Below are 14,209 nucleotides of genomic sequence, written 5' to 3' on the forward strand. Positions count from 1 at the left end.
CCCACCTTTGGCTCCTCCTGCCTGTTTTTTAACAAAGTGAGGTCTGGAACAGCCCAACCCAAGAAGAGAATAAACTTGGACTCTGGCCACCCAAGGGAGCCCGGCTCCGCTCCAAGCCCTACAAATCCCCTTCACCCCAGGGACACAGCATCCAGGAAGGATGGGGCTGCCTTTTAAAGGCACCGCAGTGGCCCTCCCTTCCAGGGCGCTTGATCAAAGCCCCGTTTCACTTCTCCCTGAGTTGAGCGCGTTAGGAATATTTAATGCCCCCAGAGGAACCTCAAGGCTGGCCATCTAGCTAGCCCACCACGGGACTCCAGGTCCCTGCCACGACAAGCACCCCATGCTGCACAAACACAGCTTCTATTTCCTAAGTTTTCAGAAAGCAAAAGTGTGCCAGGCTCTGGGAAAGGTAAGGACCTCTTCCGGTTTCCCTGTTTCCAAAACCCATGCATTTGTCCCTTGTTATCCAATGCGCGGGACCCATGCTGCTTCTAGGAGCCCCAGGGAGTGGGCTATTTGCTCAGGAGCCTTCCCCGGTTCCATTCAGCAGGCTAAGGTGGGGTCAAAGGCTCTGCATTTCTAACAAGCTCCCAGGGGATGCCAAGACTGCTGGTCCTTGGACCTGGCTTTGAGTAGTAACAGCCCAGAGCCTGAGCTTTGGGATTAGTTCAATTTCCTTTTGTGATGCTCAAGTGCAGCCAAAGCGGAGAACCCAAGCTCTAAAGATGGAGTTCCCTTTTCACAGGCAGAAGATGATCCAGCTAAACGGAGCTCTGTCTTCCAAGTGATCTGAACTTGGGACTTGCTCATGTGTCCCCAGGGATCATGTGCGCCTTTCTGGCTTTTGTGTCTGAATAATAACAACAGTAACAAACAGCAAACACTTGTGTTGGCCTCACTGAGTGCCAGTCACCTTAGCAAACACTTCACGTGTCTGGATTCATTTAATCCTCACAAGAAGCCTAGGAGGCAGGGGCCAATATTATCCTCATTTTGCACGTGAGGAGACGGGCATGGAGAAGGTCAGAAGCTTTCCCAAGTCCCAGAGCTGGCAAGTGGTGGCCCCAGGATTCCAGCCCACGTGGGCCAGTTCCAAGGCCCGAGCTCCTAACCACTTCTCGGCTGTGTGGCCTCAGACACTCCCCTTTTTCTCAGAGCTTTTCCCCAAACACTGGGGCAGGACATGAGGCCAGGATCCAAGCAAGCACTGAACTTGCCCAGCTCTCAAAAACGGAACTCTGCCCTGGCAGGACGTCATTATAGCCATGGCTAGATCTGTGGATATTCCTGTAGGGAACATGCTGGAGACGGAACAGATGGTCAGAGCCGTTTCTCCAATACTCGGAATGACTGCCAGACAGCATATTGGCTGTTTTGCGGCTTTAAAGCCCTGATTTAAGAAGAAGAAAAAGAAATGTTGCAAAAGGCCATTTTAGGCAGCACCAGAGTCTGCCCGAGCGTCACACCCCTGTGGTATATTTCAGAATGGCCAGCTTCTTTCCAGGGCTGCCCAACACCTGCCAAGGCTGGGACGAGGCCAACCTGGGAGCACCTCCCAGCGTGGTAATGTAGATATCGAACAGCAGATCACCTGGAGGCACTGGAGCTGCCGACCTTTCTAGAAATCAGGAGCCATGAAGGACCCTGGTTTTTCCAAACCCTTGGCCTCTCTGTCCTCACCAGAGGGGCATGGGAGGATCGGCTGCCTCCCCAGGAGGGACAATGCTTTTAGTCCCTTGAAAGTTAGCACATCCTTTCCCCTTTGTGGGTTTGTTAAGTGTGCAGGGAGAGGGGAGCCAGTGGTCTCTCTGTGGGCCACCTCTCCTGCGCCCTGGGTCAGGCTGTGCACACACACAAGCACACGTGTGTACTCACACCCAGTCTAGGTTAATGATCTGATCCATCATCTACGCTACTCCAGCATCGGGCACTGAACTGAAATAGGATCTCATTCTGTAATGGTCAGTTTACTGGCGATGCACCTGTCAGAGTATATACTAATAGAGGGCAAGGGTCTTTGTCCTAAGAGTCCCAGGTTCTAGCAAAGTGCTATGCACAGAGCAGGTGTTACAGATTGCATTCTGTCCCCCACCACACACATTCATATGTTGGAACCTAACCCCTGTTACCTGTAAATGTGACTTTATTTGGAACTAGGGTCATTGCAGATGTAATTAATTAAGATGAAGTCCTACTGGAGTAGGTGGCCCCTGATCCAATAGGATTCAAGTCCTTTTAAGAAAGGGAAATTTGGGCGCGCATGCAGACGCACGCACACACACACAGAACACCACATGAGGGGGAAAGACGGAGACCGAGGGGACACTTTCATAAGCCACAGACAGAGGCTGCCAACAAACACCAGAAGCCAGGCAAGGGGCATGGAACAGGTTCTTCCTCGCGCTCTCAGAAAGAACCAACCCTGCCAACACCTTGATCTTGGACTTCTGGCCTCCAGCGCCATGGGACAAGAAGTTTCGGTTCTGTAAGCCGTCCAGTCTGGTGCCCTGTGTCACAGCATCCTGAGCAAACTACCGGAGCAGGTTCGCAGAGGGAGGGGATCAAGGAATTTCAGCTCCGTTTCAATCAATGCACATTTACCAGGTTCCTGCTTGTGCCACAGGCCATGGAAGAAGGAGGGAAGGAGGGAGGACAAGAGGGAAGAAAGAAACAGGGCTGGATGTGGACTCAGTATTGAGGGAGGGTGAGGTCTGGCTTGAGCAATCCCCCCACCCCACCCTGCATTCCTTTCAGGCTGTGGCCCGCTTTCCCCAGTTCCTTCAAGCACCGGACCCCTGAGCCTATTCTCTCCAACCTCCCACACTGACACATGCCGGTCTCCAGAAAGATTCTTACCAGATGGAAGTTGAGATGGAAATGATCGATACCTTTTCTAAGCATCAGCCCTTCCATGGTACTTGTACACAAAAATGGCTTTAGGGGAGACACCAGGCAGCAGCTTGGCTTGGAGACGTATTCTCTGGACCAGGGACATCACTTGGCCCCAGGAGACCTCCTGCCTTGATGGTTGAAGCCCCTGTCACCTCCTCAGCATCAATGCCCACCCACCAGGCTTGCTCAAAGCACAGGCAAACCACTCCCTTCGCTGCCCAAACACCTGCTGAGCCCCTCTTCTGTAGCTGGCCCGAAATAGCTACCAGGTGAACAAGACATGGCCCCTGCCCTCAAGGGGCTCAAGGTGTAGTAACATCATTTCAGATGCACAGGCACGAACGAGGGAAATGTGGGCACGGAGGTGCGGTGAGGGGGCATATTAGAGGCCTGCACGGTCCAGTATGGCAGTCACCAGCCACATGGGGCTACTGAGTAGGTGACACTCAGCCAGTCCGAGCTGAGATGTGCTGTGTCAAATATACAACAGACTTCAAAGACTTAGTACAAAAACAGGAACGTAAAATATCTTTTTTTTTTAATCTTTAAGTAGGCTCACGTCCCACGTGGGGCTTGAACTCATGACCCTGAGATCAAGAGTCACGTGCTCTACTGACTGAGCCAGCCAGGTGCCCCAAGAACTTAAAATATCCTAATAATTTTATATTGACTACGTGTAGAAATGATCACATTTTGGATGTACTGGGTTAAATAAAATGTTATTAAAATGAACCTCGCCTGTTGTAACTTTTCAAAATGCGGCTACTAGAAAATTTCAAATTATATATGTGAGTCACGTTTATTGCTGGTAGGCAACACCATTCTGGGAGGACATTTAACCTGAGCTTGGGGAGAAAAAAAAAAAAATCAGGGAGAGCTTCCCAAAAGAGGTTTCATCTGAGCTAATTAAAAAAAAAAAAAACAAAAAAACCCAAAAAACCCAGCATTGATTAAATAGCTTCCCATGTGCCCAGGACTTTTCATATACTCTTCTTTAAAGATTATATTTATTTATTTGAGAGTGAGCAACAGAGAGAACATGAGCAGGGGGAGGGGCAAATGGAGAGGGAGAAGCAGACTCCCCGCTCAGCAGGGAGATCAAAGCAGAACTTGATCCCAGGACCCTGAGATCATGACCTGAGTTGAAGTCAAAGGCTTAACTGACTGAGCCACCCAGGTACCCCTTTTCACAATCTTTCTAATTTAATCTTTGATAACTGAACTGTTGTTATTTTGTTCCTTATTTTTTTTTAATTTATTTATGGGGGGGGAGAGAGAAACTTAAGCAGACCCCACACTGAGCGCAGAGCTTTGCATGGGGCTGGACCCGGGGCTCAATCTCATGCCCCTGAGATCATGACCTGAGACGAAACCAAGAGTCGGACACTTAACCGACTGCACCACCCAGACGCCCCTTTGTTCCTTCTTTATAAACGAGGTCTCCAGTGCTAGAAAACTTCAACTGTTTGCTGTGATTTCATAGTAATTAGTGGTGAAGATGGGGTGGAAAGCCTGCTCCCCACCAGATCCGCAGGCCAACTTCACCATCGGGAAGTGGGGGGCTAAAGAGGGCAGGAGACAATGCCCACCCCCACCCAGGTCTCGCCTACAGAGAATGTGAGAACAAGCTAAGGCTTAGTTTCAGCCCTATGCATCTGACAAGGTTCAAATTCAATTGGCTGAGAAGCTACTTGAGTTGTGTAATTTACAGAAAAATCAAATTATGTATAAGCCTCTTATAATTGAGGGTAATTTAGGAAATGACTTTCCGAAAATGGTATATTTTACAGCTGTGTTACCATTTGGAAATTGCCGAGGTCATTTTGTCACTCGGATGCCCTTCTCTGGCTGAAAGAGGCCAGGTTATAGTCACACAGACTGACACAGAAAAATCCCATTAGGGCACTGAGCTCATTACACAGATTTGAATTTACTGGGTCAAACCAAGCTTCCTGAAACAGAGCAACTGCCTATAAAGATGGGCTGAGTGAAATGTGGATGAAGCCACGTGCTTGATGGCCTCAACACATTTCCATCACACAGAGAGGGGGTCTTACTCAACAATTATTACTGGAGCACTTCGCTAGGGACTGGGGGTGTGACAAACAATAAAGGAGAGTTTTAAACTCAATGGCTCTGTCTGCCATGTTCCAGGCTATGAGTTGAGTGCACAGGTACACACACTCACACACATCACACACATCACACACACACATCACACACACACATCACACACACACATCACACACACCACACACACACATCACACACACATACATACACACATCACACACACATCACACACAATCACACACAATCACACACACACATCACACACACATCACACACACATCACACACACATCACACACACACACACCACACACATGCCACACACATCACACACACACCACACACCCACAATCACACACACACACCACACACATCACACACACATCACACACATCACACTCACACACATACATACACACATCACACACACACACATCACACTCACACATCACACACAGGCACCCATGGTCTTATCGATCAGCATGTCCAGCTTAATAACAGAGTCAACCAGACACATAACATAAGTCAAAATTTTTAGGAAGTGCTCACGATGAATAGCTAGTAGCTTCCAAGCAAGAGGAAATCATTCTATCTTCTTCTTATTCAACAAAATTCCAAGTGTGCACCTGCAAAGTGTCTGAGCCCAACGGGTGCAGGGGCCCAACGGGTCTAAGAGAAGTCCCAGGTCACCTAACTCAACTCAGACCATTGTTGGCTACTGATCAACACGATTCATACCAATTCTTCCTCGGTACAATCTCAGGTGCTTTTTATACATGATTTCAAAACTCACAAAACTCCAAGACTGTATTGTGTTCCTATTTTACAGTTAAAGGAACCAGTGCTTGGGAGGTCAAGTCATCGACCCAAGTCCTACACCTAGGCTGGGATCCCCCAGTTCCTCCAAGCATCCAATTCTCTCCTGACCCAAATCGTGTCTGACTCTAGAGTCCCCATCTGTCCTGGCTCGATTGGAAATCTGACCAGGGTGCCTTCCCTGGTTCAAAAATAACAGAGCCACTGGCCATGGTGAAAGAGGCGGCCCACTGTCCCTGGGTTTTGCAATGGGCTCACTCATCTATTGTAATTTGCAGTTAATAATGAAGCATTCTCCCAAGCGCTGTAAGATCAAGTTCATGTACTATTTCATCTTTGCCAGCCAGCTGCCTTTCTGCTAGGCTGACAGTAAGTAATATCTTTGCATAAGGAGCCAGTCCACAACTAAATCAATTAATCCCTCTTCGGCTGGTAGACAGCTGTTGGGTCAAAACAAGGTAATTAGATGGACGCATCATTTACCAGGTGGTTGGTAATGAAGGGATTAACTGCCCAGAGTTGGAGGCTCTACAATGTCTGTTCTTCCTTGCCTTCTCCGGGGTGTCAACCATTAGCAGCAGTCTTCCCAAACGAAAATTCGGAAGGCCGAGAGCCTCTTTTCCTTTCGCACTTATCCAAAAGACTGGAGCTGCTCCTTCTGAAGCGCCCATCTGATGCGTGGCATGGGGCAAGTCTGGGTTCTCCTGCTTACGGGGTCCAGAGCCGCGTGGCTCAAGTGTCCCGGACGCAGGGCCCCTCCCAAAGCCCTGCCTGGGGGCTCCACCTCTTGGGTCCAACCACACGGCCCCAGTGGAGTCTCCCACGCTGGGGGCCTCGACTCATGAACCCGCCAGTGGAACACGAGAGAGGCTGAGAGCTCAAAACTGCCCCAGGGCCTTTGTAAGAAACGACAGGGAGCGGCCTTGGTGCATACACTTTGAGGGGCTTTTGAGAATCAAAGAGTTTTGAACTGGAGTGACCCCTACGGACCCGCCAATCCGGTGCTTCTGAGCTCGGCCGCCGCTCAGAATCTGAAGAACACTGATGCCCCCGCCCCTAACCCAGACCCACCAACAAAAGCAGAATCTCTGGGTGAGGCCCGGGCACTGGCCACTGTGTCAAAGCTTCCTGAGTGGTCCTCATGGGCAGGCACGGATGAGAACGCCAGGTCTCGGTCATTTTGTGGAAGAGGCCACCGCGGCAAGGAGGGGACAGGCTCTGCCTTAGAGAAGCCCCACAGTTAATAAGCGGCTTGACTCAGAAGCAGCCCTGACTCATGAGCTGTATGCTCTCTCCTCTGGGCTCCTTGTGACCACCGATCCCGCCTGCGAGTAAAGACTACACCCTCCGCAAGGGTGGACAAGCCTGGTCCAGCAGGCACCACCTTGCCCTTGCTGCCTTCTCTCCAATCAGCTCCCCGCAGGCTCCTCACTCCGGCCACAAAGCCCTCACCATTCTCTGATCGTGCCATGGACTATCCCACCTGGGGCCCACGCTCCTGCTATTCCTCCCCTCCCTGATGCTGTTCCCTCTTCTCTGTCAGGGGAAGCCTGATGGGTCTTCAAAGGCTTAACTCAAATGCCACCCCCTCTACAAAGCCTCCCACTCGCCCTGTACCTTAAAGGGCTGCTTACTTACTCCTGGTTCTCCCATAACTGAAAGGCTTCTCTATTGTGCTCCATTTATCATGTCCTACGACCTACGTGCCTCTCCTCCCCACGTCTTTTCCCTCTGCTTAGCCTATAAATGCATGCAGAAGAAACAAAGTTCGGCAAGCATTGCTAAGAAAGCTATTTAGGTTGTGCTAGAAGAGCCCCCACCCCAACCCCTTTGGACAATTCCAGCTTTTATCAGTCTAAATCAAAGACCCCGACTTCCCAATTTGACCAAGGTAAGCTATCCCACAGCAGAGTTCTTCAGGGTGGTTCCTGCTCAGCCTGGCCACAGCCAAGAGACAAAGGCCTCTGCAAATATCAGGTTCAGGAAGCAGAAAACAAAACTTCAGTTGTTTACTGGACATCCACTGTGCATTCCACATCACTCCACAAGCCTTGGCCCCTGATTTCGGGAATTTTACAACAGTCCTCAGCACATCCATCTCAGCTTAAGTCACTAGGGAAGAGAACCTCAAGGAAGCATTTTTTTTCCACTTGGAAAAGACGAAGTGATAGGCTCCCATCCTCCTACAATCCTACCAGGTCAGATGGGCCCGGCGCTACCATTTCAGAGAGCTACGTGATCTTGGCAAATTGCTCAGTTAACTGAACCTCCTTTAACTTATCTGAAGAATGGGGTTCAACCTTCCTTTTGGGGTTGTTGTGAAGATTCAATGAGATATGTGTAGAAATGCCTCGAACAGCATGGTCTAGTAGAGTGAAAGTAGATTACACTTTCAGTGAAGAGTAACTTTCCTTCCTTTCTCCCTCTTTTGATCCTTCCTCCTGGAGCCCACCGTACGGAGAGGTAAATCTGTAGCATAGTGAAGACTGGACCATTAAGGGGCCACCAAATAATAGATATTTGTTTTTTTCCTCAAAAAAAAAATTTTTGTTTTTGTTTTTGGCCTCAAACAGTTCACCCAGAATACCACTAGATCCCTCAGAGACTGGCCCTCCCAGACCCTTAGGAATGCCCGTCAACAGTTGGACCTAGTGCATTCCTGCAAGCCTTCTAGATAGACTCTGTGTTTATGAATTCCTGGTCAACCCCTGGGCTGTGCATCTGTCTTCTCGGAACGTGGTAATCACAGAGCAAGGAGAAATGCTAAAGAAAGCACCAGGGAGGGCAGGGCGGAACCGCATGAGTGATGCTGTGAAGATTTCAGGGAACCCATGCGAGGACCAGGAGATGGGCGAGGCTGAAGGACAAGCTGTCTCACTCCTGCTGGCAACTCTGGGGGCAATTATGCCCTCTTAATGGCTGACGACGGAGCTCTGCCCCACGAGTCTGAGCTGCAACAGGGCGGCCCACAGATGCGCTGGGACCGCAAATACGCAGTTGGCAACTCCTGAACTTTCAGTGACTTGACACCAACTGATCTGATCAGCAATTACATTTTATTTTGGGGCCAGGGAGACAGCAGAGAACCAGGAAAATTATAAGACATCAGAGTACAGTTTTTCTAAGAATATCAACCATAAACTTTTTTTAACCAATTGTTGTTTTAGTGGCTAGGGGATTTGTGAGGCCCTGAAATAAGAAAACCTTGGATACAAAAATCAGATTATAGCCAATTTTCCCCCAAAGGAGCTTTTAAGCCTTTGCCCAATAAAAATCTGAGTGTGATTCTGTTGTTGTTTTGGAGGGGAGACAGGGTAATTTGTGCCAAGAGAACTTTGCTGGGGACAGTGAGCATAGCATAGAGATAAATGGATTTGTAGTCTGTCCTGGGTTTGAATCCTTACTCTGCTTCTTACTAGCTGCGTGGCCCTCGGCGAGCTGTATAACTTTCTTGGCCTCAGCTCTCCCATTCGTGAAATGGGAGTGGCAGACCTGGTTGGGGGCTTATTCTAAGCATTCCATGATGGGGTGTTTAGAAGCATCTAGAGAACAGCTGGTCTGGAGCATCAGTACATGGTAACTAAGATGGTGCCTTCTCGCTCTAACATTGGTTTCTTATCTACAATAAACAGTTCGTGTTTTCACCATCATGTATCAAACCCAAATAACCAGTCAGCATAAGACGGGGAAATGGCATCTCTAGGAGCAGTTTGGTTTCTAGTAATTTACAGGGTTTGTCATCTGCCTGTGATAACATCAGTCCAGGCTTAGCAGCTTCAACAGCCTTGGCTGGTAGGGAAACACGACAAACCACAACCATGCTCAGTCAGGTGCAAAGTTTGTAAATGTCTTGTGGACACAAAATTTAACCCAACAGGGGTGCTTGCTCCCTTCTCCCCTCTAAACGCCCAGCCCACGGCAGCCCAAATGATCACCACGACAGTGTCTCTGAGAAGCACCACTGGCCATATTTGCGTGGGAATGGAACGTAATTGCAGCTTGTAAAGGAAACCGGCCTAAGAAAAAAACATCCCGGGCAACATCCCGAGGAAACAGGGAGATCTTCCTGCGGGGACATTTTCCTGGTTGCCAGAGAAGGGCGCCGGACAGCTTGCCCACGACATTCTTGATGGAGGTGACTCACCCACCTACGCCCTCAAAAATGGCTCCCAGAGCTGCGTCTTCAGCCCCATTTTCCCTCCCAGATCCTAGGCTGCTGCTAAATGAGCTTCTCACCCAGAAAACAAACCACCACCAGAAGGAAGAGATGACCTCTACCTACATACGTTGGACCAAGCTGGGTCTCCCTTTCCAGTCAACTCCCTCACGTCAGCCCTGGGATACCAAGAGGAACCAGACATGGAAGGCTAACCCACATGCCCAGCTCACTCTCTGGTGCCCAGCGCCTGGCATGTGTAATACTGAAGAGACGGATGAGTGAACGAATGAATGAATCCAGGAATGAACAAACTCCATAGGAGGCACCGAGCAAAGTACTGTTACAAATGAGGGAAGGCAGTCTCAGAGGGATGAAGTATCTTGCCCACACTCACGTAGCTTGGAAATGAAGAAACCAGGCTTTGAACCCACGTCTGACTCGAAGTCAAGGCTTCCGGTATGGAAACCCCCCACATGACCACGATAATGACAAATGTTTACATAGTCCCTGACACATCAGAGTGATTTTATCCTCCCAACATTCCAGAGACACGGACTCATCACGTATTCAAGTTGCACAACCAAGCGGAGGCGAGGTAGGGGTGTGAACCTAGACTTTCATTCTTTCAATCACAGATATTTGGGGGCACCGTCTGTAGACGTGTTAGGGGTTGGGGATACAGCGCAGACACAGTCCGTGGACTTGCTGTCCAGAGGGGTGTCTACTTCAGAAATAAGCTCCTCCCATGACACTGTATGCTGCCCACAGAATTTCACCAGGAAGTAGTGTTTCAGCAGCTGTACTTTGAAAGGGAAAATGATCTGAGAACAGGGCATGTCAACAGAAAAATAGGAATGGCTTGCATCTCAGTAGCCTGTGTTATTCTCAATGGCTTACCAGAAACCCTATCCTTTGTCGAGGCGAGTTCTACCTCTTTTAAGGACAGGTATGCGAACATGCTAGGAGACTTGCCTGTAATAATCAGATTAATTGGGCGCCAAAAAAACCCCCAAATATCACATTCCCTGCTGAGCCACCAGGGAACCCAATAGGAAGCCTTAGGCAATGTGAGTTTGCAATTACCTGGCTAATCAGGCCTCGCCACACTAGAACTCCAAAGCAGTGGGGCTGACGAGGGAGTGAATTCACCTGGTTAGGCCACCCATGATGCACAAACTCAGGAGTCCATTTTTCCAGAAGGGAGTGCAGGTGAGAGACAGGGAAGACCTGTGGGATCAGAAAGTTCCCTTTGCGAGACTTCAGGGAATGCAGCATTACCATGCATCATCTTCCTCTACCAAGCACCTTAGTCCACAGAAATACTAAATTAGGAATTTGATACAAAGTAAAGCTCAGAGACTAAGGCCAAAGAAAAAGATTTTTTTTTCTCAACAGCACTCAAAGGTCAGACAATGGGCCACTAGTTTTCACTTGCCAGTTCCTGGCATCAAGTGCTAATTAATGTTCCCGCAGGAGAACCAGCCTTAGAGTCTCCACATCAAGACCCACACACACCACTGAGGCCATCGCCATGGTGACCAGGCCTCTTCCCTTGGCTCCTAGCTTTCCACAAGGACACATTTCCTTGGTTGGAGCTTATTTCACTCCAAGAGAAACTCTTCATAATTGAGCTCAATTTATCATGACAGTCACTTAACAAAAAGCACCCCCCAACCCCAGCCCAAGAATTGAGTCTTGGGGGCGCCTGGGTGGCTCAGTTGGTTAAGCGACTGCCTTCGGCTCAGGTCATGATCCTGGAGTCCGGGGATCGAGTCCCGCAATGGGCTCCCTGCTCAGTGGGGAGTCTGCTTCTCCTTCTGACCCTCCCCCCTTTCATGCTCTCTCTCATTCTCTCTCTCAAATAAATACATAAAATCTTAAAAAAAAAAAAAAAGAATTGAGTCTTGGTAACCAGGTACAGTGAGGTGGAATCCTTGGGGCATCTTGGACTTGAATGAACCAACGTGGGAGCAGGGTGGCCAGTTCACCCACATGTGAACCTTCTTTCGGGGTGCTAAGGGGGACACTGCCCAGCCGGCTCTATAATTTCAGAGCCCCATTGCTGGCACCTGTGACTATGTGGATCTCAAACCTGAGCAGGTCGGAAACTTAGTCCAGAACTACACCAAAGCATTTCTCGAATTCTAAATCCCGCTCGCTAGAATTTCGGAGCCATTATACAGAGAAAGGGTGACCAAGAAAGCCACCACTGAAGGTAAAATGCCAGGCAGTGCAAGGAAGTTTCAAATCCCCCAAGAACCAGATTTTGGAGTCTTTCATTCTCCCCTCCCCCTCAAAATTGATGCATGGAGACCAAGCCGTGAAAGCAAGCAAGTTTCCAGGGCTTACCTGGGTTGGGTTGTAGAGTTCCTGCAGGGGGCTTCGAGACCCCTTCCGGCAGCAGATGTCCACACCAAAGGGGTTCCTCCGCATGACTGAGGAGAGAAAGTGAAGGCTCATCAGAAATGAGCAACAAAGGCTTGTTGTCTGACAAAGAAAAAGGCACAGAGGTAGGTGGGGGAAGAAGAAACAGGTAGGAAAGGAAAGGAGATAAAACCACTTCCAGCAAAGCTGCTGTTCCTTTATCCAATGGCATGTCTTCTCCAGAATTCAGGTATCTCCACGCTCAGAAGGACATAAATAATCTTAAACATTCTTCCCAGCAAATTTTTAAGAAAACAAGACAGGCATCTAAAACTCACTGAAATGAAGCTACTTACAAAAGACAGTGTAAAGGTTCTTCCGAGAGAGTGAGTTCTCCCAGCACCAGGCTTGGTGATGTATTTCAAATCCCACAGCCTCCTTGAGGCCTCAATGATCAATTACAACCTCTTATTCCTGCCTTCCCCGCCCCCCCACCCCCACCTGGTTCTGGTCTCCTGAGCACCATGCAGGGCCTCCCCCGGAGGGCTCTTCCACTAGCTAAGTCAGACACCCGGTCACCCCAAAGCCTCTTGTAAATTAGGTTACTTTTAATGAAAATGTCAGGTCAAGGCAGAAAGGACAAGGGCTATGGCTCTAAACAGATAGAGGTAGCACTTACAAGTAATAAAAGAGGGGAAAGGGGCGCCTGGGTGGCTCAGTCGGTTAAGCGTCTGACTTTTAATCTCAGCTCAGGTCTTGATCTCGGGGTCGTGAGTTCAAGCCCCACACTGGACTCCACGCTGGGCACGGAGCCCACATAAAAAAAATTTAAAAATAAAAGAGGGAGAATTAAGGGAACTCCTCAAAAGCCAAAGGCGTTGGGGACACTCAGCACTACTTTTTTAAAGGTTTTATTTTTAAGTACTCTCTACACCCAACGTGAGGTTTGAACTCACAACCCCAAGATCAAGAGTCACACGCTCCACCAACTGAGCCAGGCAGGCGCTCCCCTCCCCCTCCCCAACGCCCCAAACTATTTTTAAGCGGAAAAAAGTTTTTCTTTTTTTTCATTCTTGTTCACAAAACACCCTCATTCCGGGCAGTCTCCCAGAGCCTAACACGCAGTCACCTGTTGATAATTATTTGTTGAAGGGCGGGCGGCATGGAGGAGGGAGGAGCGAATGAATGAGCAAACAAGCGTTTTCTTCTCCCACAGGAGGCGATTTTCTTGTGGAATGACTTGGTAGGGGCATGGGCGGGACAAGGAAAGCAGATCCATCCACAAGTCTGAAGAATTCGCCCTTATGTAGCAGCCGCAGAGAGGACCCATGATGTTCCCTGGGTTTGCATTCTGGCTCTACCACATTCCCGCTGTGTGATCTTTGGCAAGGCACCTAACCTTGCTGTGCCTGTGTTTCTTCAGCTGTAAGATGGGGTTGGCTGTGAGGATTCAACGAGTTACTCCTATCTGCAGAATGCTTAAACCGGGGTGCTGGCCAAAAAGCGTTTCTTACAAATTTCTGAAGGGCATCAAACTGCACGCTGGATTTGCACAGAACGATTCCTGACCAAAACCCGCCTACCCCCGGGGGGGGGGGGGAAGGTGAGAACTTCTCTACTCGTGAGCCATCCAGCGAGCTGATGGGAAGTCAGCAGACCTCAAAGGCTTCTCTGAACCGAGAGCCACAGAAGGCTGGGGCGGGAGGAGCCAGAGGGGGACACTTAGAAGCCAGCCGTAGGTCCGAAACGTGAGGAAAGCCATCTCCGCAAGGAGCCAACTCCTTCTGGAAGTTCTCCAGGTGAACTGACCCTTTCTCAGGCAGTTCTCCTTTGACCTGTCCCTTGGAGCTACATGGAAACCCTCAGAGTAAATCATCGCTTCCAGGAACCTGGAAGCTGCGTT

General features: G+C 49.4%; 1 protein-coding gene across 6 annotated transcripts in view; it reads right to left on the minus strand.

Annotated features, from left to right (window-relative positions):
* The window catches only part of CHST11 (carbohydrate sulfotransferase 11), a 259,731-nt gene that overhangs the window by 126,476 nt on the left and 119,046 nt on the right, over positions 1 to 14,209 (minus strand). For 3 of the 6 annotated variants that reach the window (XM_064590700.1, XM_064590701.1, XM_064590702.1), the window contains exons 2-3: positions 12,292 to 12,377; positions 11,026 to 11,169 (exon numbers count right to left, since the gene is read on the minus strand). In XM_064590700.1, coding sequence (XP_064446770.1) covers positions 11,026 to 11,169; positions 12,292 to 12,377 — 230 coding nt within the window. The remainder of the gene's footprint in view (positions 1 to 11,025; positions 11,170 to 12,291; positions 12,378 to 14,209) is intronic. The other 3 variants (XM_045872699.3, XM_045872700.3, XM_064590704.1) reach the window with 1 other exon arrangement.

Source organism: Mirounga angustirostris, unplaced genomic scaffold (genome assembly GCF_029215605.1).
Source record: "Mirounga angustirostris isolate CCGP_5_RB_7025 unplaced genomic scaffold, mMirAng1.0.hap1 SCAF_5, whole genome shotgun sequence".
Taxonomy (NCBI): Eukaryota; Metazoa; Chordata; class Mammalia; order Carnivora; family Phocidae; genus Mirounga; species Mirounga angustirostris.